This window comes from Bufo bufo, chromosome 8, assembly GCF_905171765.1.
Source record: "Bufo bufo chromosome 8, aBufBuf1.1, whole genome shotgun sequence".
Lineage (NCBI taxonomy): Eukaryota > Metazoa > Chordata > Amphibia > Anura > Bufonidae > Bufo > Bufo bufo.
The window spans coordinates 191,586,977-191,613,867 of record NC_053396.1 but is presented as its reverse complement, the minus strand read 5'-3'; the positions used below and the strand labels follow the sequence as shown (position 1 = coordinate 191,613,867).

The following is a 26,891-nucleotide window of genomic DNA, read 5'->3' as shown; positions in this document are numbered from 1 at the left end:
ACATTCAATCCATATTTTGCGGACTGCAAAATACATGCGGTTGAGTGAATGCACCCCAAGACGGTGTCTAGGTGCACTGACGTTGGTGAATGTGGGCCATAGTGTCTGCAGGGCGGTGTAGATGCTCTGCTTTCGGTGTAGATAAAAAAGGCTTCCCTTTGCAAAAACCTATTTTGAATGTGAAAATTAAAAGCCGTTCTCCCACTCTAAGTGCAAAAGTTTCACTTCCGACCTAATTATAAGCAGAGAAGTTCTTACAAGTGTGTAGATGCTTGCACTGTGTAATAGAGTGCTTCCTCCACACCTGGAAAGTCCATGAGCGTTCATTGTACCAAGAGCAGAGCGGTAACTAGAGGTGGCCTTCGTGGTAGTGCCCGTAGGTGTCGGGGTACGACCACACACTGCCTTCACATGACCATATTTTCCACCGCCTCCAATCCCCATTTTTGCAAATGGGACGCCGACCAATTCATTTCTATGGGGCTGCAAAAAATGCGGACAGCGCGCGAATGTCAAATCATAGAACGTGTCTGAGCGAATCGAGCTCTGGATCGGAAGTTGTGTATTCAAAACTTCGTTTGACTGCTGTACAGAGATTCCATCTCCGTGCATCATCCAATTAGTTTGGGCTCTGGCGAGGAAATTCCGTTACCTTCTTGTGAGGCTGTGGCAAATTACTTCGGACTTCGATTTTTAAACTTAAACATTTTTGGCTTTTGATACCGATGGCAGCAGCCCGTCCCAAAGCCGACTATGGAACCAAGTTTTAAAATGTTTTTAAGTTTAAATCGATAGCCGAAGTTATTCACCGAAGCCACGTGAGACTTCAGTGACCACGAATTTCACCTCACTGGAGCCCATACTTTTTATGCTGCACGGAGACTGATCTCCGTACAGCATTCAAACGAAGTTTTGAACAAATTACTTCGGATCTTGGTCCAAAGCTCCATCGCCATCAACACTAAACATGTCCTATTCTCTTCCATTTTTGGAGGCAAGAATAGGCATTTTTTTACACTGGTGCACACAAAACGTGCGAAATGCACCCCAGGCCGAAGAAACTGATACGATTGTGGTAAATTGCAGCTTACGATGGGATTTTTTAGAGCGTGTCCTTCCTAGCTTTACCCCCGCACCTCGCTCTTTTGCAGGCCCCTTCCTTTCCCCCACACCCAGTTGTTTTACTAGTTTTCCAGGTTTGTGACGGAAGTTGTCGCAGACCAGTATGCATTATTGCCCTTCTGCTGCTAAACCAGTTTCTGAGCCCTAGTAAACTGTTTGCATAGATGGTGTCGGGGCCCTGCAGGGTGCAATGTTAGCTCTTGCAGCATGGGGTCGGAAATTATGCCGCTATAAACCACAACCTTTCAGATCCCCAGCGTGGGAGGGCACTGGGCAGATGGCGGCAGTCAGTGTTAACACCTGTGATCCCGGGCACAGACGTCCGTGTCCTCCAGCTTATTCCGAAAGTTGCATGAATGTAGTGTGAGATAATAATACCATTTGTCGGGGGTATTTTTTCATTTTTTTTTTTTTTTTGTCAAGTGCAGGGTATCCCAGCACGAGGTGCCGCAGTGTCGGTGCAGAGCTGGATCAGGATGACTCTGCAGGTTCACTTAGAAATGTGTGAAAACCACAGACGTGTTCGGCGCTGGGCGCCTCAGTTCCTTTATGGTTTCGCATCTTGAGCTGTTATTCGATTTGCAGAAGTGTTTCCTTCAGTCTGTGCCTGTGAGGATTGTAGGGGTAGGTCTACCAATCCAGCAGATACTGCCGTTCAGTAAGGGCTGATGCGCACGACCGTATGTATTTTGCTGTCTGCAAAACACAGATCCGCTAATAATACGGATGGCATCCATATTTCATCCGTTTTGTAACTATTCCTATCCTTGTCCGCAAAACAGACAATCCTTTTTGTGGGACGGCCATGTGGACATACGGAATGCACGCGGAGTCTTTTCCATTTCCTCTGCATACCCATTAAAGTGAATGGTTTTGCATATGGGGCGCAAAATAAAAAGACAAGGGGGGGGAAAAAATACATTTGTGTGCATGAGCCCTGAAGCCGGACAAAAACCATTGCATGGACTGGTTTTGTCCAGCTGAAAACTGGCACGGATCCCACTATAGTCAAAGGGGTCCGGCTGTAAATGCAGCACCTGGCTAGGCTGGATCCGATAAACTCCAGCAGGTTGCTCTCTGCTGGATCAGTTATATGGAGGTATGAACCTACCTAAGGGAACACAGCAAGGCTAATGAGGTATTCCAAATTTCATCACACGGTGCATATTTTGAACGTGTGGAAAACTGACCTGTGGTGCGGCTTTCAGAATCGTCCCCCCCAGTAGGGCAGGTAAAATGCACAGAAAATCAGCAGATAGACAATTTAGTGTTTTTTTTATGTGTTTTCTGCAGCGGAGCTGGACTAAAAACTGCAATAAAATAGCAATAGGTTTTCTGTGCAGTTTTTATCACAATTGTCATGTGCATACAAGTCTGCGCCATATTCCGACACCTTAGGCTTTATGCTCACGACCATGGTTTTGGGTCCGCATCCGATTCGCCATTTTTTTTTTCAGTGGGGCCGCAAAAGATGCGGACAGCACTCCGTGTGCTGTCCGCATCCGTTGCTCCGTTCCGAGGCCCCGCAAAAAAAAGAGAACCTGTCCTATTGTCCGTTTTGCGGACAAGAATAGGCATTTGTTACAATGGGCCTTCCGTTCCTCAAATTGCGGAAGGCACACGGGTGGCTTCCGTTTTTTTGGGGACAGCAAAATACAAGCGCGTGTGGCATAGGCCTTAGGGAGCATGCATACGGGAGTGTAGTTTGTTGGATTTTCTGTGCTTTTTTGTGTTGTGTTTTTTCTCCATCCTTGGTGTTTTTCAGTGCATTCGGCAGCCTATGTGTGATCCTATCTAGTAGCAAATTCTGGACTTTTTGATTGACTTTTTTACGAGCGTGTTGTAGTGGATTTACACTGCGCAACAAGGCCAAAAAACCGCACGTCTGCTCTGTCTACTGATAATAAATGCCTGTTAATGGCCGTAAGGTTGGCATAAAGTAGTTCGCACACATTACTTTGGCAATCCATACAGATTTTTTGGTGCAGCTTGGCCGCCCGGAGGCCCGCCTCGTGGGACACCACCCTAACTATTTTGATCGTTAACCGCCTCTGACGGATGTTCTTGCGCGGAGCCCTGTCCTGTTGACACCCCTCACCCCTCGTGTTTCTTCTACGGCATTCCACAGATGTCACCTACAGGAGCGCCTCGGCATGCCTATGACGTGTCTGTGCATTAGCGTTTACATTGTACAAGAGCAGAGTATAATTTGATGCATAGTTTCGTTGGCTCATAGTAATACTTCAAGTTTCTGGAATGCAAAAATCCACCCCTTGTTAATTTGTCCAAATGGATTTCACAAGTGTCCTGTCCAGAGAGCATTTGTCAGAGTTTGCTCGGCCGGGCTGGGGGGGGGGAGAGAGGCTTGTACGTTGTCCTTGCAAATGGTGGTTCATGTCTAACACCTTTTAGACTGTCTGCAGACCAGAGACTGGTGGGATGCTGAGGGGGTTAAACCTAGATGCGGGGGACTTGTGTGAATCCGGGGGCCACTGGCGCAGCGCTGTCCCGCACATCCTGCGCCTTCCTGTCCTGTGTGTTTAACATTCCTCCTGTCGCTGAAGGGTTCAGCTTGATTATGTCTTGATCTGCAGAGTTTTGCTGGACGCCGTCCCAGCCAGGAAGCACTACATCATTCCCAGGGAAAACTTGTTTCTGCTTCTGTGTTCCAGAGAATTCCAAAAACACCGGCCACAGTAAACCCAGCGTCTCATGGCGGGGTGGCCGTCCTCCTCCGTGGATCCTAACTGCTTGAACTCGCTGGTTTCCTGCCTTGCCCCTACCTTCCGAGAGATAAGGTGCTTGCAGAACTCGGGATGGAACATGACGGGAGCGTGCGCTTCCTGCCGCACCTCTCTCTTCTAAATTTCATTAGAGTCCAGGAAGCTGGTTGCAATTGCATCTTTCTTGGGTGCAATGCAAACTTTTTTTTTTTTTTTTTTTTTTTTTTATATATAAAGCATGCATTTTTCTCATGCCCGTTCCTACACTCTTCCATTGACAAACTTCCTTTGTCATCGCCCCCTCCCAGTCAAAATGCAACTGTTTGTCCAGCCAGAAAGCTCACAGATCAGTAATGGATTTAGATTTACAAGCAGGGGCTTTGATGCCACATTCATGGGAATTTCCCCCCCCCCCCCTTCCTTGCTCAGATGAATGACTGACTGATTTCACGACTTGCCTGTGCCACATTCCTCCAGGCTGAGCTAATGCCTGCCATGCTGGTTAGCCTGAGGCAGGAAGGGTGGGGACAGCTGGCCTCATCCTTCCCATTCAGTCAGTCCCCCCCCCCCCTCCCCTTTACCTGATGCAGGGACGCCGTGCCCACCAGAAGCGTATCGTGTGGTGGGGATGGTCATGTCCTTGGTATGCACCAAAGCCCCAGTTAGCTTTTTCTTTTGCAGTCAAAATTTTTGGCATTCTGGTGACGCTAGTTGTGTCCCGTTTTTTTTTTTGCATCTTAATTGAAGGTCGGAGGGGGTGCTCAGACATTTGAACTGCTTGCAGACAGTGAATTGAAGTATTCCTTCAGCAGGGCGGTCTGCCTGGTTCTGATGGATGTGAGCAAGGTCTCATCCTTGTTTCTGGGGGATTAAGGGAAATTAAAAATCTGCTGCATGCCCTGAATGTCACAAGTAATGGGGTTTAGGAATCTGGCCCTTTTCTTTGTCCTGTGAGAAGATAGATTTAGTTAGTTCTTACTCCTCCGCCGATTGCCGCCATCTTTTTACTGCAGGCTCCTCTGGTTCCGGCCAGATGCCCTCCCTTCTCTTCCTGTTAAGCCGCATTTACTATGAAGCAGCTGAACAGGAAGAAAAGGACACGCATCCAGTTGGGACCCGCAGTCAGTTGCGAGTTCAGCGGAGATGGCGGGATTGGCTGTGCGACACTGGGACAACTAAAGTACTACTTCCATGGACAGAAGAGAGGTGGATATCCAAAAAGCCTTAAACCCTTAAATTGGCGTAAGTTCCCCTGTTATTTCGTGATTCTGTAATGGGTGAAATCTGCAGATTGTGAACGCACCTGTCTGAGAAACAGGAATGAAGCCATCTCGGGACTTTTCACACTGATGGTGTATATATGTGTTGGGCTCTGTTCACACGGTCCTAGATTCCATCAAAAGTTCCACAATCATCGAAATAGACGCACATGGATGCTGTTAGTCAATGGGTTCTGTCAGTTGTGACGGATCTACAACCTCCATAATTTCTGTGATGGAGACGGAAATCCGAAAGCAGATTTTTTAAAAATTGTTAGGAAATATCCCTCCCTGATTATTAGTGCATAGCTCCAAATTCCCAGTAGACGGATTAGATGAAGAGCATAGACGTCCATTCAGTTTTTTCCTGACTCATCCGAGGAGATTCCTGCAAAATGATGAGGCAGCTCCCACAAGGGCGCGATAAACTCTACAGCGCTGGGAGTGGTGACTGGTGTCGCTGTTCCCCGGACCACACACGACCCTCTTTCCTGTGTGTCTGCGGCCTACGTTCTGGATGGTGTATACATTTATATAGTCTGTGTGTAGTATAGCTTTACATTTAACTGTTTGTACTCTTCCCCTCACATATAGCCCCAGAGATACATACATTATGTAATGCCCTCACCATGTCTTTCTCCACTGTCTAGAGAGAGATATACCTATATATTTAGAAGTGGGGGATGAATAATGGGTGTCTGGGCCGCTTCACCTGCTTCTGAGATCACTACGCCAGCGCTGAGGGGAAGAAGGCAGCAGGGAAGCTGAGCATGTGTGTCCACCTCTGATTGCAGGGGGCGCTACCAGAGAGGGAAATCTACTGTACATAATAAAACATAACAGTATTTTTATTGCATGTATATTGCAGTAATATTTCATTTAAAATATCCTATTCATTGCATAGTAAGGAGGGCACCTGAACAGACCCCATTATTTAGTGGGGCCCATTCTGTTTCTGATCCGGCACTTGTTCTGGAGCAGAAAAACTGAAATAACCCGTGCTAATGTGAACGTGCCCTAATGCTTTTCGTGGGGGGAGGTTAGCAGAGAATTTAATAGTTAAATCCTGATTAGACCCCTTCTATCGGACAGGTTGACTTGTTTTCGTAGACCGCGCAGACCTTAATGCGAAGCAGCAGACCTCCTCCAGCACCGAAGGTCCGCAAGGCGATGCGAGCTCATTAGGTGTGGCAGGCAGTAATGATGTGCAGGGCAAGTCATTGCATAGAGAGTTCAGGGTGTGTACAAGGGGGGGGGGTGAGCGCCGGTTACTGCCGCCGGTTCACATTCCTCACACCTCACCTGCCCCCTTCTCAAGGACGCCCCTATCCTACTCGTGAAACTATGACCTGGAAGGTGCAAGAATGTGAGGAATTGGAGTATGTGCGTGCTCGGGCTGGGCAGGTCTCCCAGATACGGGGACAGGGTGTCGTAACAGAACAATGGAAATTTCTGCTCTGCAGGTGAAAGAATCTGCCAGCGTGGTATGAGTAAGCCGGCGCCGTAACAGGTGCTGCATCCAAGGATGTCCTCACCATATTGATGCAATAAAGAGGTGTGCCCTCTCTCCTCTACAACACCCTCCGTTGCCTCGAGATTTTGTATTGAAAAGGTATTCCCGCCTCCTTCCTCGCCCTGCGGGTGAAACCTGAGAATGACGCAGCGCCGCCCCACTGTGCAGAAAACTTGGAAGACCCACATTAAGAATCTAGCTGAAGTGTCAGCTCTGTGGCAAGAAAATGTTTAGTGAAATAAGCCGCGGGCTTGTAAATGGAGTAAAGCCAGGCAAATGCCAGTTTCTCTGCTGGGAGTCGGCATCCGGGGGGGGGGGGGGGTAAGCTTGTATTTGCAGTGAGCGATAATTGTGCGCCTATTTCGGGAGATGTGACTCAGTCTGGTTTGTGCATGGAGGGGGGGGGCCCCAGGAAATGACCCAGAAAATGATTTTCTTACTAGAAGGTCCCTTGGCAGGCACCTGACTCCTCTTCTGAGATGGCAGAACCACCCACTGGCTCTGTCCAGCTGGCATGTCTTGGGTGGTATGTCATGAGGCGTTTCTTCCATGTCACGCACGGATTCAGAGACCTTTCCACTCAATTTTTTTTTTAAAAATTTGTGCTCTGCACTTATTGTGATCATTGATTCTGCAGGCCGAGGTCCCAGTGTAATAATTTACCCAGTGCTTCGCTATATGACATTGCGGGATAAGCATTTATGGCATGTAGTAAATGTAGAGCCCGCCACCTTGGGCCGGATGCCAGAGGGACCCAGCCCTGGCTTATGGAGAAGGTTTCATTGATACTTCTTTAAGACATTCAGATCCTATGACTTATGGATTGACGTATTTCTGATGTTACACTATCCAAACCAAAGGACATGACAATTCTGCGGATCTCGATGTGGGAAGCGCTAGTGATGAAACATTCAGAATCCCCGAGGATGCATTTGGTTACAGAATCTGGTAAATTTTTCAGTTTTTGTAAAATTGGATCATTCTGCAAGTTTAAATTAGACCAACCTATGTGGAAGATACAAGGTGGCTGAAAATTCTTGTGATGGGGATCAGGATCTGGTCGCAGATTACACCACCCAAAAAGCAAGCTTTCGAGGTGTGGGCCTCCGATCTACGGCGACGCTCTTGGATTGGAAGTGTAAGGGCTGTATGACACCGCCCCATGTTCGGGCATTGTGAGCGGCACTGGATGATGACTAGGGATAAGCGAACTTGTGTTTTCAAGTTATCTAAGAATTCTGTTATGGATTCCGCTACCACGGATTATAACTGAATTCTTAGATATCCCGAACCTTGTACGCAGAGCTTGAAAACAGAAGTTCACTCAACACTAATAACACATCCATCGGCGCTAGTTTGCATCGTCCTGATTACACAGGCTGGTGCAAAGCAAGCGCTAGAGGAAGGATCACTACCGCGGTCATTCCTCCCTCCTTCAGTTCTGTTGATTATGGCCAGTGCACAGGGAGATGAGCTGCCAATAATCTGGCATCCTTCACCCTGATGATAGACGCCCATTATACCTTCTAATTAAAGTTGCTTTGATGCTTGTTCCCAAAAACTGGCCAAAAATCATTGCGGTCTGCTGGGAACCTATAGGATGCCCTAAATATGCCCCTCTGGCAGCATCTCCTCTCCCTAAAACCAAATGGATTGGACATGTCAGGAGGCCCCTGTGCACATTAGGTGGTTGGCCAGTCCCACCAAAATTGGGGTCGGTATACGTCTAATGTGTATGATCAGCTATAGTCCCTGTGGTCATTGCTAAAGGTTAGACAGGATTTTGGACAGTGATTCTCGGATCATGCTGCGGACTGTACCCTGTGTGCTTTGTAGAGACGGTAAGTACACAGCCGCTTCACCATGTTTAATGGCACGTATGGAGGTCACTGCCTTGTCCCTCTACCAAATTAAGACACTGATTACACATGAATTGGAAAGAAGCGCTGAATTTCTGTTTTTCGATTTTATATATTTTTTTTTTTTTGGTTTAGGTCAAACCTGCCTGTTAAATTTGGAGAACCTTTTATGTTGCCAGACTGTCCCTTTTTTAAATGTGATCATACATCCAAGGGTACAAACACACATAACGGCCAAAATCCACGTGCCATGCATTTACTGCGGATTGGTGCCATTTTCAAAATAAAAGCTAAGGGCTGCACATCTTTGCAATAAACAGCCGTTTTAGTGTGCATAACAATGCGGCCCCTTTGTGCCAAGTTTGCAAGTTATTACTAGCAGATTGGTAAGGGTCCAATTGCTGGGATCTCCATACATCCTGGGAATGGCGTTACCTGTTCCCCCTGATCTGATGGAGCGACAGGCCGAGCGTGCACCCTTCCATTCCATTCATTCTCTATGAGAGTGCTGTACTCTGTCCGGCAGTGCCATAGACAATAAATGGCGTGTCAGGGCGCATGGTCAACCTGTCGCTCCATCAGATCAGGGAAACGGGATTGACAGGTGTCCAGCAAGTCAATCCCCCAGCCAGAGGTCGCAATAACGCCTGTACAGCGTCATAGACGATACGCCTTAGACTTTTCCCTGCCATTCATCAGCGCTGTGAACGGCGCAGGCAGCGCAGTGATGCTGCTGCCTGAAACAACCAATAACAAGGCTGCTTACAGTGAGGAAGTTTGTGATTGGTCAGTTTGAGCGGGCTGCCGAGCTTATGGCACACCGCTCTGAAGTGATGAAGGAGGCGCGCAATCCTTACTGGCGGGATAAGTGGCCTTGCTGTGTAGTGGGGGTCCCGGATCTGAGCGCTTGTATTTCCCTTTAATGATGAGTCTGAAGCGCTCAGACCGAGCGCCGTCTCCTCCCTGCTGAGCGCGGTACTGAAGACGGCCTCAATAGAAGGTCTAGGGGACCGTCCTCACTACGGTGCTGAGCGCTTCAGACTCCTGCTTATAGAAGTCAGCGGGGGTCCCAGCGCTGGACACGCCAACAGGAGACCTCCATAACTGACAGACCTCTGTCACCTGTCAGCTTTCCTATGAATCCATCAAAGATTCATTGCAGCATGTTCCATCAGACGCTGAGCTAGACATATTGTTTGCTATAAGGATTTCTTCTGTAATGTGGCACCGCATGGCGGCACGTGGTGCTGCAAGGACTGCATGTGGCCAGTAAAACTGTATAATCCAATAACCACAGCGGTGGTGGCATTATCTGGTGGCATGAGATAGGGCAACCTGGTCATAGAAGACAAACTCCCCTTTATAGCAAGATCAAGCATAACACAGAATGACTGCCTCTAGATCAGGGATCAGCAACCTCCGGCCCTCCAGCTGTTCTGAAACTACAACTCCCAGTATCCTCCTTTGGGAGTTACAAGAACAGCTGAGTAAGTGTGCATGCTGGGAGTTGTAGTTTCACAGCAGCCGTAGTGCCAAAGGTTGTTGCACCCTAGATCAGTGGTTATCACTGCGTGATGACATCATCCAGATCCACAACCTGTGACTGTGGCGATGCAAGGTATGTGCCCAGGTCTTTCACTTGTGCCCTTGGCACCAGCATGCACCACCATCCATTGTGCCTGTGTCCTGCTCTGCCAGTGCCTCAGGTCTCTTCAGAGTCTACCAACAGCCCCGGTGGCACCGACATACCCACCTGAGAGCTCATCTACAAGGACGTAACTTTAGTGGGCAGCAATGGCCACGTGATGGATGGCATACCCCAGTGACCAGCGGCACAGAAACGGCAGCAAAAATTTAAGGGATTGTCCCAAGATCAATACTATTTACCCATCCATACTTGACCCAGAGAACACTAGAACATGGTAACCAAGGTGGGGCCCCCATCGATCATGTACCTAAAGGGGACATGTCTGTTTTAGTAACGACTTGCATTTCCCATGCAATAACAATTCTGGGGAGTCAATTCTTGTGACTCTATATTGTACCATTCCTCTATTATTCCTACTGGAACTTATGAACGAATTGCTATTAGTCTGCAATAAAGGTCCAGCTGGGGGTTACCAGTTCACAGCACTGATTAAATAATGTCCCATCTGGACCTTCACTGCAAACTGCCAGCAAGTCATTCATAACTGCTGGGGGTGTAGAGTATGAGCCGAGGAGAGGCGTGCTTGGGCTCTGCTGGAGGGCGGGCTTGGGCACTCAATGGGGGTGTTCCTGGGCGCCTTTGAACAAAAATAACGCCCCTCTGGGCTCCTTACTGCCTCATTTGCATAAGGAATAAAGTGAATTTTTTAGAGATAGAAACAAGCAGCAAGGAAAGAAAAGCGCATCTGGAAAGGAGGTAGGAAAGTGCTACAAGACAATAGTTTTAGTTTAATGGTGATGATTCTGGTGACAGATTCCCTTTAACGAAGGTGATAACTGTTGATCTTAGGACAAACCCTTTTTAAACCTCATAAATCACCGCAACAGTGACCTCAGTGGCGCCGACCCCCCTCAGCGCAACAGTGACCTCAGTGGCGCCGACCCCCACAGCGCAACAGTTGTGTGCTTCGGCTGATTTCTGGCATATTTGCTGGGTGGCCAGATGTCTGCCGGACCCCATTATAGTTAATGGTCCGGACGGCATTCCGGCCAGGACAGCCTGCTGGATCTGTAAAACGCTAGTGTGAAACTACTTGTGGAGAGTGATGTCCGTACATTTAGTTGATGATCAGTCGGATTTCATTGTATTTGATGCGTCTACTTCTCCAGATTGTTGACTGAACTACTTCTTCTCTCCGCAGACGTTCACAGCTTGGTGTAACTCCCACCTGAGGAAGGCCGGCACTCAGATCGAGAACATAGAGCAGGATTTCAGAGATGGGTTAAAGCTGATGTTACTCCTGGAAGTTATTTCAGGTGGGTTTTACATAAAATGTGTCTTGGCTGAGGTCAGGCGCACACACAAGGCACTTGTTCGGCCATCTCTCTCGATTCCCTCATACCCAGGCTGCTCGGCAAACGCATAGAAGAGGTGGAGGAAGCTGCAATTTATCTTCTGAGGGCAAAAGTATCGGGCAGTTGAAATCCAGCTTGCCCCAATCCTTAGCGGGATATCAGGAAAGATATCAGAGGAGAGGTGAAAGCTTGGTTGGCAGGTCCCGCTGTGCTTAAGCACTGCAGACGTGAGACGGTAAAGCGGGTGTCAGGTACTTGACTTTTCTTTCATTCGTCATTCTTTTAGGAGAACGTCTTGCCAAACCAGAGAGAGGAAAGATGAGAGTCCATAAGATCAACAACGTCAATAAAGCGTTGGACTTCATTGCCAGTAAAGGAGTGAAGCTGGTCTCCATTGGTGCTGAAGGTGGGCAGATGCTTCAACCTCTGAGCACATAGATGCAGAGTACTGGCTGGAGCGCCCTTAATGCTTTATTTTTCTTCTAGAAATTGTGGATGGGAACGCAAAGATGACTTTAGGAATGATCTGGACCATTATCCTTCGTTTTGCCATTCAGGATATCTCTGTGGAAGGTAAGTGCTTTTTCGTCTTGCATCACTTATTATTTTGTCATTAGTTCCCTGTTCCTCTCTCGTGCTGAACTTCTTCTTTTGGTGTCTCCACAGAAACGTCTGCAAAGGAGGGATTATTGCTCTGGTGTCAGCGGAAGACTGCGCCTTACAAAAATGTCAATGTCCAGAACTTCCACATCAGGTGACGCCTTGCATGCAGGATATACGACCCTCTGTAACTGGGGTTCAGCTAATGCTATAAGCATATATTATGCTATAATGCATATTGCGGTTGCAAATATTTTACCTTAGTCTTTCATGTCTGTAGATATAAAGAAATCTTCGTTGCTTACCGTGGATGACAGGGCCAGGCAAGAGCCCAATGAAGATGCCTGGCCCTGTCTATCAAGGGAAGGGGGCACACCTAGAATATGCCCCCATTGTCTTGTATGTGCCCGCACCTATATTGAGAATGGAGCCCCGAAAGTGAAGGAAGGCACACTGCGCATGCGCAGCCACCCTCCATTCATTTTCTATGCGGCCGGCGAAAATAGCCGAGCGCTGGCTCTGCTATTTCCATCGAGCCCATAGAATTGAATAGGAGTGGTGGCCAGTCATGCATGGTACGCTCCCATTCACTTCTATGGGGAGCCAGCTTGGTGGTGGCCGGACCGGAGTCCTGCAGCCACCACCTTGCGGGGCTCCGTTCTCGATATAGGTGCAGGTCCCAGTGGGAACATATCCTAGCGATATGCCCCCATTGTCTATGATGAGACAACCCCTTTAATTAGCATATTAAAAGTAAGATATCTCTTCAACCACAAAGCTGATTTGGGCCATAAATATATTGTTTTAATCAGCAGGATCACAACCCCAACAGGCAGTGTTAGAGGAGTTCTCCAACAGTTTTTTAAATTATTAGCTGAGCAGCCAGGCTCTTATCTCAGCTGCTAAGGGTTTCTCCGTTCCAGCACTTGTGGTCCCCACCGTACTGGAGGTATTGACATATCCATTATTCATGCCGTTTATAATGACTGCTGAGGCCAGTGATCGGCTGAGTGGTCATGTGAACAGTGAATGTGCTGTCATCGCTTCTGATCCTATGTCTACTGCACTCACAGTGCTTGAATAGAGGTACCTTAAGCATGTGAGTTAAAGGGGTATTCTGGTTATTGGACGTACCCCGGAGGGGGCCCTGTTCTAACAATTAGTGGTGGTCCCAGCATGTGGATAGGGGATAACTTCTAACAACTGGAATACCCCTTTAAGCTTTATACTTTGCATTATACTCCAGGCTATTTGACAACAGGTGGCAGAGATCCCAATTCCGTAGCAGCGTTATTTGATATTGCTGCTTTGAAACTTCTGCAGTTTAGCAGAGCAGGTTGGGATCCCTGAGTAAATGATAGTTGGTTTATCGCTTCCGTATTCATTTGCAGCCTGTATACCACTAAGTGCTATGGCAGGGTTCCTATGTATGCCCCAGTTTACTGTGGAAAACTGCAAAATAAAAACAAAAAATTGAGAATGGCAGAATACGTGACAAAACTGTATACAATCTGTAATGTACAAACTGCACTTGAGGGCTAATAGTTTTTGTTGTCTCCTGCTGCAGCTGGAAGGACGGCCTTGCCTTCAATGCCTTGATCCACAGACACAGGCCTGAGCTTATAGAATATGACAAATTGAGAAAGGTAAGTGGAGATCAGTTATAGTCTTTAGTCACCCAGACCTCATTCATATGTTGATCAATTTCCTGATGTTTGTTTTGTGCTCATATCTTAGGATGACCCAATCACTAACCTGAACAATGCCTTTGAGGTGGCCGAAAAGTATCTGGATATTCCTAAGATGTTGGATGCTGAAGGTATGGTTCTCAGGAGTTAAAGGAGTTTTCCAATATTTTACTACTGATGACCTGTCCTCAGGATAGGTCATCAGTATCTGATCGGTGGGAGTCCAACACCTAGGACCTTGAACGATCAGCTGTTTGAGAAGGCATCGGTGCTCACGGGAGCACCGATGCCTTCTCAAAGTTTTTCCTAGGCCAGAGACGTCACGTTCATCAGTCACATGGCATAGGCGCAGCTTAGCCCCATAGAAGTGAATTGGGCTGAGCTGCGATACCTAGCACGTCCACTATACAATGTACAGCGCTGTGCTTGGTAAGAATGGAGAAGGCCGTGGCGCTCACAGGAGCACTTGTGCCTTCTCAAGCAGCTCATAGGCAGGGGTCCTGGGTGCCGGACCCTCACCGATCAGATACAGTACTAAAATGTTGGAAAACCCTTTTAATAACTGGAAACAATGCTGCTCTATTTAGTTAATATTAATCAAAGGCCAGTAAACGTTATAATCTTGTCCTTCTCCCGTTCTTCAGGCATTGGCTGTTTTAATTTCTCAGCACAAAACCCTTCCAAAGGCCCCTGAATGTTAACCACTTTTCTTATTTTATTTTTTAATTCTTTCCTTCGTTTACAGACATAGTCGGCACCGCTCGTCCTGATGAGAAGGCTATCATGACATACGTGTCCTCTTTCTACCACGCCTTCTCAGGAGCCCAGAAGGTAGTCTTTGGGGTGACCACAGTGCCCCCACCTGTCTCCTCTTGCTCTTTCTCTCTTCCGCATGCCTCATATGCTTTTCTTGCAGTTGCGCGGCATGTTGTCACCTCTGTGTTGGGAATCTTGTAGCTGGAGTGTATGAGACACTTTCTAAAAGTACTAAAGAGTTATTTAACTCTGGGGATAAGACGAACTACGCCCAGCTTATTATTCCTGGCGCAGACAAGAGGGCAGAGAGGTGCAGATCTGGGACAGGAAGCCCTTAGCCTGGCTCCTGGCTGGTCCTGCACCACCTCACCTGGCACTTGTCCTTTTCTTTCCTCTTTGCACAGATATTGTGGGCACTCTCAGGCCTGATGAGAAAGCCATAATGACCTACGTTTCCTGCTTCTACCACGCTTTCTCTGGGGCTCAGAAGGTGAGCTTCTGCTGGCATTTCTTACTGGGTGTTTAACCTGTCCTGATCTTGTTTCTTCTCTTGGGGTCATGACCTCAGAGCAACGCCTTTCCTAATTACTAAAGACTTTAACTGCAACCTCCTCATATTTTCTACAGTACAAATTATCTTACAGCACTGGTTAAGCTTGTTTCCTCCTGATAGATGGCTAATCATCTCAAAGATTTTTATTTTTCTAGCCAGTTTTTTAATAGTTTTTTTTTTTTTAAAGCCGTTTTGGTTGTTTTGTAAAACTCAAAAGGTTTCCCCCCCCCATTTAAGTCTTGTGAAGAAGCTGAAGCTAGAGCAATCTACATTGTGCAAAAAAATGCCCCCTAAAAAATTCTGTATATGTACACTACACTAACTTGATATAGAATTTAAAGGGGTATTCTGGTTATATAAAGTTATCCCCATCCCTAGGACAGGTGATGACTATTATATTGGTAGGTGTCCCACCGCCGAGACCCCATACCCTGTGGCATCTCCCGAATTGAACTGAGCAGCCGGTCAGGCATTTTTCCATCCTCTCCTTTTAATTTCTTTGAGTAAAGCTTGGCTATCTCTGCCACTCCTATAGAAATTAATGGCTGAGTGTTTGCCTGAGCGGCCGCTCCATTTGTTTTGGGAGGGGGTCCCCGTTCTCATGATCAGTGGAGATCCCATCAGTAGGGCCATCACTGATCTAATACCGTAGTTATCCCATGTTCTGTGCAAAGGGGACAACTTTATATAACCACAATACCCCTTTAAGGGTACAGTAGCATGTGGCAGATTTTTCACTGCTAAATTGCCACAGTTTTGTGTTGCAAAGGGTGCAATTAGCGTTAGATATTTGTAGAGTAAATTGACATCCTGCAGATTTAAGATATCAGTCAGTATCCGCTGTAAATTTCTTGTGTAGAGTATGGATTAAATTTCTCTATTTCCCATCCGCTTTGCTGCTACAGTGAAACGCTGTGGATTGTGTGCATGGGATTCTGCTGTAGTGGCCATTCTGGGATACTACTACTCCTGTTCTAGTGAATGGGACCATTAGCTGCAGTACCAGAGAGTGGTCAGTGTATGGCGCTGTGGTTTTATATGGCTCCATACGCTTTTTACTGCCAGCACCAATCTCATATTGATGACCCATCCAATGAGTAGTTCATTAATATGTGCGTCCTGGAAAAGCTACGGCAGCAATTTTTAAGCAAAACCATCCAGCACTTGGTGCAAGCTGTCACTGCTGCATTGTGTATGAGGATTTCCACTATATTTCAAGCTGCGTGCACAGATATCACTGGTGTATGTTCGTGCCTCTGCCCCTGGGAGTCCAGGCTCTTATCTCTGTTATTGGCTGCTGACTGGTAGTTGGAGGTTTCCTAGTATGGCTGCCTGGGTCACACTTCTGATCATTGTTGGTAATGATGACTTTTTGAGAGTGCTCTTCACAGGAGTTGTCAGATCTTTCTAAACATTGTGTCGTCCTTTAGGCTGAGACAGCAGCCAACAGAATCTGCAAGGTCTTGGCTGTGAATCAAGAGAACGAACATCTGATGGAAGATTACGAGAGACTGGCCAGCGATGTGAGTCATTCATGTCTCCTTAGGTTTCAAAGTTTCACCTCTCCCTTGTCTCCACTATTACTAGTAAATTCCAAAACTGTAAGGGTTACACAGCATCATAAATCAACATAATGCTATGCGACGTTCAGGACCTGTACTCACACTCTGAGTACCGAGTGTACTACTCCCTCGTGTAAAAGGGGCCTATAGGGAACAGCAGCATGGCACCATTAAAGTGAAGGGAGCTCTGCCGAAAAAGTTTAAAGGAGCTACACCAGCGCTATAAGCCCTTTATCCTCAGGATCTAAGGGGGTCTCCGACTGATCATAAAATGACATATCCTAGCAGTGTGCCAGTATGTTTTATAAGATGGGACTACCCTGTTAATATTAGTCTAAAGATTTGCTTTACATTGGGAACAATTAAAAGGCTAAAGGCTGTATTACACTGGCCGATAATCGCTAACGAGTTTTCACATGAATGCTCGTTAGCAATCATCTTGCAGTGTTATACTGATTGCCCGATGAACAAGCAATTCTGAAAAACCAGCTCTTGCTGGCGGCAGATCGTGCTGTCTAATTACAATCTGCCGCCGGCAAACCACTAAACAGTATGGGGACAAGCAATGGCATAGCGATCTCTCCTCCACTAGAGACGCTTCTCTACCGACAATCGCTTGCTGATCTGCCCATCTAATACAGGCTTTACAATGATTTGCGCTCAAAGTTCACACCAGCTGGTCCCCGGAGTTTTGCAGCTATTTGCTATTCACCCCACTTGGTATGTCATGTTTAGTATTTTTCTGTATTCCGTATTCCTTGTAACTGAAGCCCTTCTCTTCTTCTAGCTCTTGGAGTGGATTAAGCGTACAATGCCATGGCTGGAAAATCGGCAGCCAGAGAAGACCATGCCTGATATGCAACAAAAACTTGAAGATTTCCGGGACTATCGTCGTGTGCACAAACCACCAAAAGTCCAGGAGAAGTGTCAGCTGGAGATCAACTTTAACACCTTACAGACCAAGCTTAGGCTTAGTAACAGGCCGGCCTTCATGCCTTCTGAGGGGAGGATGGTATCGGTGAGTACCAGGGTGATGGGTGGCAAGGAGTAGGTATATCTCACAATGCTGTAATGGTAGTTCTGCAGTGGGATTATTTCAGTGTCGGCTTCAAGCATTATAAGGAGGAATGCTCAGAGCATAATTCCCATGGTTTAACCATAAATGTGTAAGTATTTTTGGTAGATGTCATTTAAAGGGGTGGTCCCAAAAATGCAACACCAGTCCATATATCCTGTTAAGTCATATGGACCTCACGAGGGGGGGGGTTCCTGCTCTGGACCATTGTCTCCAAGCCACGATGGAAGCTGTTCTGTACAGGATGCCCCCTTGTATTGCATGGGCAACCTTTCTGAAAGGTCTCCATGTAATAGTACATTTTCTCTGCACCATCCACTGGAGAGACAATAATTTTGTTGGTCGCGACTTTCCACAGCAAAATCAGCTGTTTTGTTGGGAGGCAGACTTGGGTCTATTAGCTGATTTGCCCTAGTGGCTGCATTTTGAATTAATCGTCTGGTGAGACATCCCTTTTTAAAGAGGACTCTTCACTACAAAATGCAATGTGCAGGCAGCATGTTGTACAGCAGACTGATATATAGTTTGTGGGAAAAGATTCAGTAAAATAGAAGTGAGTGGGGCTGAGCACGATACCAAGCACAGCCACTGTACAATATATAGCTTGGTGAGCAGAGAAGGCTGCGGCGCTATCTCTGTACAGAGAATCGCTGATCACATCTCCCCATGTAAATGTATAAAGTACAAATTTTACTGAATTTATTTTCACACAAAACTTTATCAGTCTGCTCAGCTCCTCCTGATCTATAACCTGCTGCCTGCAGATTGCACTGCATTTTGTGGTGACAGGACCTCTTTAAGTAAGGGTACTTTCACACTAGCGTTAGGTTTTTCCGGTATTGAGTTCCATCCTAGGGGCTCAATACCCTGAAATAAATACCGGATCCGTTTTTCCGGATGACAACCAGAGAGACGGATCCAGTATTGCAATGCATTTGTGAGACGAATCCGGATCTGTCTACAAATGCTATCCGTTTGCACGCGGATTTCCGGATCCGTCAGGCAGTTCCGGCGACGGAACTGCCTGCCGGAATCCAACAACGCAAGTGTGAAAGTACCCTAAGCCAGATCCTTTGTGCTTGACAAATTTAATGGGTTATTCACTTTATGGCAATAACTGCATAGATACGGGTTATTGTACAGAATTGCAGCCACTGGTTAGGGCAGGGCTAGTTTTGTGTCCGTTACTCGCCTCTTGTAAAACCACATTTTTCTCCCAATTTCAGGACATTAATAATGGTTGGCAGCAACTGGAGCAGGCGGAAAAGGGATATGAAGAATGGCTCTTAAATGAAATTCGTAGGTTAGAAAGGCTGGATCACTTGGCTGAGAAATTTCGCCAGAAAGCATCTATACATGAATCGTGGACTGAGGGTGGGTATTGTCACTATACACCCGAGCGTGTTTGGAGCAATTGAGGAGCAAGGGATTATCTGACTATTTCTAACTGATGACCTGCCCTCTAGATAGGTAATCAATATCTGATCAGTGAGGGTCTGACACCTGGAACCCCCGTTATCAGCTGTTTGAAAAGGCAATAGCGCTCCTGTGAGCACTGTAGCTGTATGGTACCATGTATAGCCACTGTGCTTGATATTGCAGCTCAGCCCTATTTACTTGAATAAGGCTAAGCTACTCCTAGGCCGCATGACCAATGGTTGTGATATCACGGGTCTAGGGAAAGCGGCAAGAAGCAGCGTTTATAGTGTGCCTTAAACTGCTGATCGGTGGGGGTGCTGAGTTCTGGACCCCCATTGATCAGATGATCTATCCGTATCAGAAAAGTTTTACTGAATCTTTTCCCAGAAAACTATATATCGGTGTTCTCAGCTCCTGCTCTATAACATGCTGTCTGTAGATTGCACTGCATCTTGTGGTGACGGGTCTTTTAAAGCTGATTAAAAACCATTAACAATTCTTGTGTGTAGTATTAAGGATGTCGCTACTTTTCTTTTTCAATAGGCAAAGAGGCCATGTTGACGCAAAAGGACTACGAGACTGCCACTCTTGCAGAAATCAAAGCCCTTATCCGAAAGCATGAAGCCTTTGAGAGCGACCTTGCGGCACACCAGGACAGAGTGGAGCAGATTGCAGCCATCGCCCAGGAGCTGAAGTGAGTTGCCATGAAATACTTGAACTGAAATTAAAAAACACATTACTTATGAGGCATTAAAAGGCTGATCTATAGGGTCCTCATAGTATGGGGATGCACTGGTTTTACTATTCACAACAGTGCTTATTCAGTCTGCAGCTATAACATGGGTATGGCTTAGTATCTGGGTATTGGGCCGATATGTCACTGTATGATTTATTTTTATTTTTTTGCTGGATAGAACAGCAGTAGTGTACTGCAGTATTTATTTCTAATTATATTCTGCGCACTGCACATTTTATTTAAAAGGGGCAACGGAGCCCTGGAAGTTGTGGAGGGCGCACTGCTGGCTTGGCTATTTCCATTCGCCCCATAGAAATGAATGGGAGCGGTGGCTGAGCAAGCACGGTGCGCTCCCAATCGCTACTATGGGAAGAGACCTCTTGGGGGTGGTCGGACCCGGGGTCCTCCGGCTGCCACGTTTCACGCTCCGTTCTCAGTGTAGGTGTGGGTCCCAGAGCTGGGACCCACACTTATCAGACAATGGGGACATGTCCTAGCGATATGCCCCCATTGTCTCAGATGGGAATACCCTTTAACATGGGAGCCCATGAGCAACATATACCTCCGAAGCATGTCGCTGAATACAGTGGTAAAAGTCGGGAAACCCTCCCAATGTATACCTCCCGCTGACAGGATCCTCCCTAACTTATTTATTTGGGGGATTACCTGATATTCTGATAACTGGATACGATCCCTGTTACCCGGCACAAAGTTTCATCTAATGTATTTTTTCCTGGTCTACCATTCGCTGTGACGTAAGTTTGAGTTTAGTCCAGGCTTCTCTGTATTAGAAATTGCCACACTCAGGCATTAAATGTTTTGGGACCTGCACAGATTGCTTTGGCTTTGCAGCTGAAGATGCCACGTGGGTTTTCTATGAGTCTTGACATAGGTGTGTTTATAGCACAGTGCATTCATTGTCTGCGTGTCTTACACACCGTTATTGTAAGAAATTCCAAGGCCAAAGTTTCACAATTTTCACGTCTCCCAGCTTGCCATAGCTGCAGTGAATAGATCCTTTTATTTCCCTGACACGTGGATAGAAGGGGGTCGGGTGCACGTGGGAGTAAGTGCATCTTCCCCAGAATATCTAACCAAGTGCTCTTAGGCTTGCTGTTTCTAATAGTAATACCTAATCTTTTTGTCTCTTCTAGTGAACTCGATTATTACGACTCTCCCAGCGTAAACGCACGTTGCCAAAAGATCTGCGACCAGTGGGATCTTTTAGGGTCTCTGACACACGGCAGACGGGAAGCCTTAGAGGTGAGGACAGTGTGGGTGTGTGCCAAGTTCATACAATTGCACTTTCCCTATGCTTGCTCATGATTTTTTAACTTTTGGTTCTAGCAAACAGAGAAGCATTTGGAGGCCATAGACCAGTTGTATCTGGAATATGCCAAAAGAGCAGCACCGTTCAACAACTGGATGGAAGGGGCGATGGAGGACTTGCAAGACATGTTTATTGTGCACACTATTGAAGAGATTGAGGTAAGGAGTCTACAACATTCCTTGGCAGTGCCGATATTTGCGCCTTAGTATACAGAGAAAACATGGCTGTTCTGTTTTTGTTTCAGGGGCTTATTGCAGCTCATGAGCAGTTTAAATCTACACTGCCCGATGCCGACCGGGAGAGAGAAGCCATTCTTGACATCCAAAGCCAAGCTCAGAAGATTGCGGACTACAACCACATTAAGTTATCGTCCGGGAACCCCTACACTACAGTCACTCCACAGACCATCAATTCTAAGTGGGAGAAGGTAGGTGTCCGTGACTAGGTTAAAACATCCTTTTACCTCCCCCTGTAGAGGTAAAACCTTTTTTTGAACAATTTGCTTTTCATAGGAGATAGCTTGCCCTACACTATTTGGGAGTATGTATTTTTGCAAGGCAATAAAAAACTATACAATTGTCCCCAAGCGGTACGTGACTCAGCAGTGATGTGACACGTCACCACAACACCCCAGGCTGCCATAGCAACCGGTCAGGACCCCACAATTTTGCCACAGAGGTTTGTTCAAAGGACATTGAGAGCCCCCTCCCTCTATTTAAATGCCCAGAGGCAGCGGTCGCTATCAAAGTCTTTAAATGACTGGGATTGGAATTCTCTCTAATCCTGGTCATTGCAGCGGGGTGTTGGCTGTGTTACACAGCCAGCACCTGCTGCATATAGAGCGGGAACAATACATTCTCCTGCAAATGATGTACATTATGGGTTCAGCAATCGCTGAAATATCTTCCCGTCGTCCTCATGTTTGGGGAGTGAATGAACACTATCAAAATGGATGTATTCAGATTTCTTTTCAAGCAGCTCCTTTAGCCCTATCACTTTAATAAAAAAAATAAAAAATAAATCAGTGGTGATCTACTTTGTGTGGGGTGGACCTGGCCACAGAGGAGGGTAGTAAACACTCTCTCCCTTCCCAGAGCTAGTCTTGCTGATTTGAAGTCTCTACTACTCTGCTTACTTGCCTCCTGGACTGGCACCTTCATGATAACTCTAAATAGTGGAGACCCAGGTGCAGAACCGTCCTCTTTCCTTAATGCATATGCCTTTGGTGCTGGAGGTACTGTATGTTGTTGCTGTGACGCAGAGAATGGTGCCATATTGCATTTTTCTTGGGGATCCGATAGAGTGAAACTTCTTTGGGTTTATCGGCCAAATTAGGATGGAAAACACTCCTTGGATTGTTCTCCTCTCAATCATACCTTGGGCCCATTAGCTTGCAAAAGAGAAGCCTGCTGTGTTTTAGGTTAACAGCCCTTAGGCTCCTTAGAGTCCACATTTACAGTGTGTCTATTCTTTCTTCCAGGTCCAGCAGTTGGTTCCTAAGAGAGACAATGCCCTGAAAGGAGAGCAAGACAAGCAGCAGTCCAACGAGCGTCTACGTCTGCAGTTCGCTAACCAGGCAAATGTGGTGGGACCTTGGATCCAAGCAAAGATGGAGGTATCTAACATTTGTTTAAGCCACTTGTAGAATTTTTGTAATTATTCACGGCTTACTACTAGTGTTGAGCGAACTTGTGTTTTAAGTTTGGTGTCTAAAGTTCGAGTTCAGGTTATCGAAGTATCCCGTTATGGATTCTAAATTCCGTTATGGTCCATGGTAGCGGAATCCATAACGGGATACTTTGATAACCCGAACTTTAGACGCCAAACTTAACACAAGTTCGCTCAACACTAGTAGTACTTACTACTAGTGTTGAGCGAACTTCTGTTTTAAGTTCGGCGTCTAAAGTTCAGCTTCCGGTTAGCGAAGAATCCCGATATGGATTCCGAATTTCGCTGTCGTCCGTGGTAGCGGAATCAATAATGGCCGATTATTGATTCCGCTACCACGGACCACACCACAACGGAATTCGAAATCCATATCGGGATTCTCCTCTAACCGGAAGCCGAACTTTAGACGCCGAACTTAAAACAGAAGTTCGCTCAACACTACTTACTACATTTCGTTTGCCACATGTGTCAGAAGGTAAGAATGTGTAAAAGTGCCACCTAATGGAGCAGATTGGTACTGCATGCTATGATGCTGGGAATATTTTATAGAATCTGGTTTCAGATGTACTTTTAGTCCTAAACACAGATATCACTGTTGTGCATCCTGCACTTTCCCCTTCCACAAAACAGACAAGAATAACATGTCCTTTTTGTTTGTTTTTTTTGTTTTTTTCCCTTTGCTGTCGAACAGACCTATAGATGCAGACTGCACAGTGTGCTGTCCACATCTTTTGTGACCCCCATTAAAATCAAAAGGGGTCTGCATCCGATCCGCAAAAATGCACATTGTATGCGGACCGAAAATACTGTGCTGTGCATGAGGCCTTATTTGGTTACTAATGTCAAATGCCCGTGTTATCTCTTCAGGAGATTGGAAGAATCGCCATTGAAATGCATGGCACCCTGGAGGATCAGATGAGTCACCTGAAGCAGTATGAACAGAGCGTCTTAAATTACAAGCCCAACATAGACAAGCTGGAGCAGCAGCATCAGCTCATCCAGGAAGCCCTGATCTTCGATAACAAGCACACAAACTACACTATGGAGGTGAGACGCTGCGCCATTCAACTATTTTCGGTGGACTTTGCTTTGTGATCTGGTTGTTAATCTTCACATTGTCCTTTGCAGCACATTCGTGTCGGTTCGGAGCATCTCCTCACCACTATTGCAAGGACCATAAATGAGGTGGAGAACCAGATCTTAACACGTGACGCCAAGGGAATCAGCCAGGAACAAATGCATGAGTACAGAGCATCATTCAATCACTTTGACAAGGTGAGAACACAATGGTTTTTAGGAGGGATGACATTTGGGTGGCAATTTTTTTTTTTATAGTTATCTAGTTTAATAAGGATGTAGAATTGAAATCCCATTTTTCATAAACCCTTTTGTCTCCCTCCCCAAAAAACCACCCCTCAGATGTGTCAGAGTACATCTCCCATTTGTCCCAGGTCATTGTATGCGTCCGTAACGTATTGTTTTGTTTCTCTTACATTGTCCGCGGTTTCCACCAATCGCCTTCCACCCCATTTCATCGCTTCTGTCTACCGCCCACCGCTTGTTCTTCGGGCCTTCATGTCCTTCCCCTACCATGTGCTACTCATGACAGGATCATACGGGTGCCCTGGGACCTGAAGAATTCAAAGCTTGTCTCATCAGTCTGGGCTATGATGTGGAAAATGAGAAACAGGTACCAAATTTATTCTGCTAAAGCCAAACTAATGCTCTGCCGCTTTTTCTCCTCCCTCTTTGTTTTTATGGCCTTTCTCCTTTTCTCCGGCTTTCCTTGCATCCTGCGCTCCTCTTTCCTATATTTCTCACTCTCTTGCATTATTTTACACGTCTCTCTCACCTTTTTCTCCTCTGCTGGTTCTGTCCCTTTTTTTTTTTTTTCCCTCTCGTCTTTTCGATACTTTTTCTTAATTACTGATTCTCGGAAAAGAAGAGAATTTCTGCTCTGGATGCTGATGACTTGCGAGCTCTCCTTATATCCACTGGATACAGCTTGGTATGCTTCTCCCATCTGTGTTTTTTTATATTTTTTTTTTATACCTTCTGCTGTTCCCTTGTGATCTCTTAGTGCGGTAGCTTTTATCTTATTACTTTCACCTGTCTGACTGTCCTCTTGTTATATCATGTCAGGGTGATGCAGAATTTAACCGTATCATGGCCAACGTTGACCCCAACAATTCAGGCATGGTGACATTCCAAGCGTTCATAGACTTCATGTCAAGAGAGACCACAGACACGGACACCGCTGACCAAGTTATTGCATCCTTTAAGGTCCTTGCTGGAGATAAGGTAAGTGATGCATCCGTTGAGTTGTGTTGCCGTCTGCGTCCTGTCTGGGGCAGGGGTCTGTCTGTGTCCCTCCACAGAAGAGGCTTTTTCCCTTAAACGACAGATTTACTCAGTGCTCCTCTCCATTGTTTTTCAGAACTACATAACAGCAGCAGAGCTGCGCCGGGAGCTGCCACCAGATCAAGCAGAGTATTGCATCTCTCGTATGGCTCCCTACCACGGTCCTGATGCAGTGCCTGGAGCACTGGATTACATGTCCTTTTCTACTGCATTGTACGGCGAGAGCGACCTGTGAGCTTAATGGGGATGAAATCAACACTGCCCTACCACCCTCCACCAGCTACTAATGTCTCGGCTGCAGAAGGGGGAATAGCGCCAGATGGTCAGGGGGATAGATGGGTTCACTAGCGTCCCCCTGTCAAAGGGGAGAGGGAGGGGATCATATTGGCTTTCGTTCCCTTTGCAAGGAGGGAGGAGAAGACAGAGCAGAAGCTGCAGGACCACTCCTCCCCCCTTTGCAAAGCTATCTATGCAATGGCTAAGGGGCAGGGGTGCTTCCACACAAAGCTGGCACGTAGACTGCGCTTCTGGGTAACTCTTTTTTTCATATCTCGCACCTTGTACAGTTCCTTCACAAACCCCTCTCTCCGTTCCTTGGGTTATTTATTCCTGGTCCTATGAACCCCCTGCAAGAGGTATGCGGTCCGTGCCTACGCAGTTCAGAACTAACGTCTTTTCACTTTGTTTCTCATAGTTTCATAAAGCAGTGACCTCATGGTGAGGTCCTAGCATAGAGGGCTCCGCACTGCAGGCAGGGGAGAGATCCACAATAAGGGGGGGGTGCTATACGTCCAGCCGTTTTACCTTATGATATTTTAAGAAAGGGGCACACCGGTCTTTCTAGTGACCAGAGGCAGCTGGTATGAAACGCTCTGATCTGTTACAATACCATAGACAGGCCAGAAAGATTACAAAAAAAAAATGTATCGTGTCATTCCACATAACACTCGCTTCATTTCCAATGCTTTCAACCTGACATTGGTGGACAAAACACACAAGCCTATCATTCCAGGTTGACATTTGCATGACCTTTTTGGTGACGGTCACCCATTCCTGAGTTGCACCCCCTTTTTGTATTCTGTATGTTCTCATCAGATCATGAAAGCGCTCTGTTCTTCATCTCGCTACTTGCCTAAGCCCTATAATGGTTTTAATTTTATATTTTTTCCCTGAGGACCAAAAAAAAACAAATTATAATAAAATAAAACTTTAAGAGGGTTACTATTTACTTAATTTAGGGGGATTTATGATATAAATATATATTCACCTAGTAAAACCTATATTTGCAGTTTTTTTTTTTGTCTTCTAAATAATAATAAAAGAAAAGGTTGCTGATTGTTTATCACGAGGTCTGTAACATTCCTTCTCATCTTTTTATACCAGCGGCCCACCGGGAACAATGTCAGGGGGCAGCATCTCTTTCTATCATTCCTGCACCTCCTACAACTCCATACAGAACAATAAAAGTAATATTTTTAAGATAAATCTGGTCAGTTTTGTATTTCTTGTGGTTGATGGACTGAAGCATATGTAGATACAGTAATTGGAATCAAGGGGGGAGGTATAGGAAGCCTTTTATGTCGCAAAAGTGGCATTAAAGGGGTTGTCTGAGTTTTATATAAAAACTCAGAAGTCTCTGGAAATGGCCTAAAAATAACTAATGG

The 26,891-nt window shown here is 46.3% G+C and overlaps 1 protein-coding gene across 1 annotated transcript in view; it reads left to right on the top strand.

Moving 5' to 3' along the window:
- The window catches only part of ACTN4 (actinin alpha 4), a 46,947-nt gene extending 20,357 nt beyond the window's left edge, over positions 1–26,590 (top strand). The window contains exons 2-21 of the mRNA XM_040406501.1: positions 11,326–11,440; positions 11,766–11,885; positions 11,966–12,052; positions 12,146–12,233; positions 13,647–13,725; positions 13,817–13,898; positions 14,513–14,598; positions 16,507–16,599; positions 17,426–17,656; positions 18,940–19,087; positions 19,676–19,826; positions 21,023–21,131; positions 21,216–21,356; positions 21,443–21,625; positions 22,679–22,813; positions 23,734–23,913; positions 23,995–24,141; positions 24,476–24,556; positions 25,009–25,167; positions 25,304–26,590. Coding sequence (XP_040262435.1) covers positions 11,326–11,440; positions 11,766–11,885; positions 11,966–12,052; positions 12,146–12,233; positions 13,647–13,725; positions 13,817–13,898; positions 14,513–14,598; positions 16,507–16,599; positions 17,426–17,656; positions 18,940–19,087; positions 19,676–19,826; positions 21,023–21,131; positions 21,216–21,356; positions 21,443–21,625; positions 22,679–22,813; positions 23,734–23,913; positions 23,995–24,141; positions 24,476–24,556; positions 25,009–25,167; positions 25,304–25,462 — 2,574 coding nt within the window. The 3' untranslated portion in view covers positions 25,463–26,590. The remainder of the gene's footprint in view (positions 1–11,325; positions 11,441–11,765; positions 11,886–11,965; positions 12,053–12,145; positions 12,234–13,646; positions 13,726–13,816; positions 13,899–14,512; positions 14,599–16,506; positions 16,600–17,425; positions 17,657–18,939; positions 19,088–19,675; positions 19,827–21,022; positions 21,132–21,215; positions 21,357–21,442; positions 21,626–22,678; positions 22,814–23,733; positions 23,914–23,994; positions 24,142–24,475; positions 24,557–25,008; positions 25,168–25,303) is intronic.
- Positions 26,591–26,891: the final 301 nt, after the last annotated feature.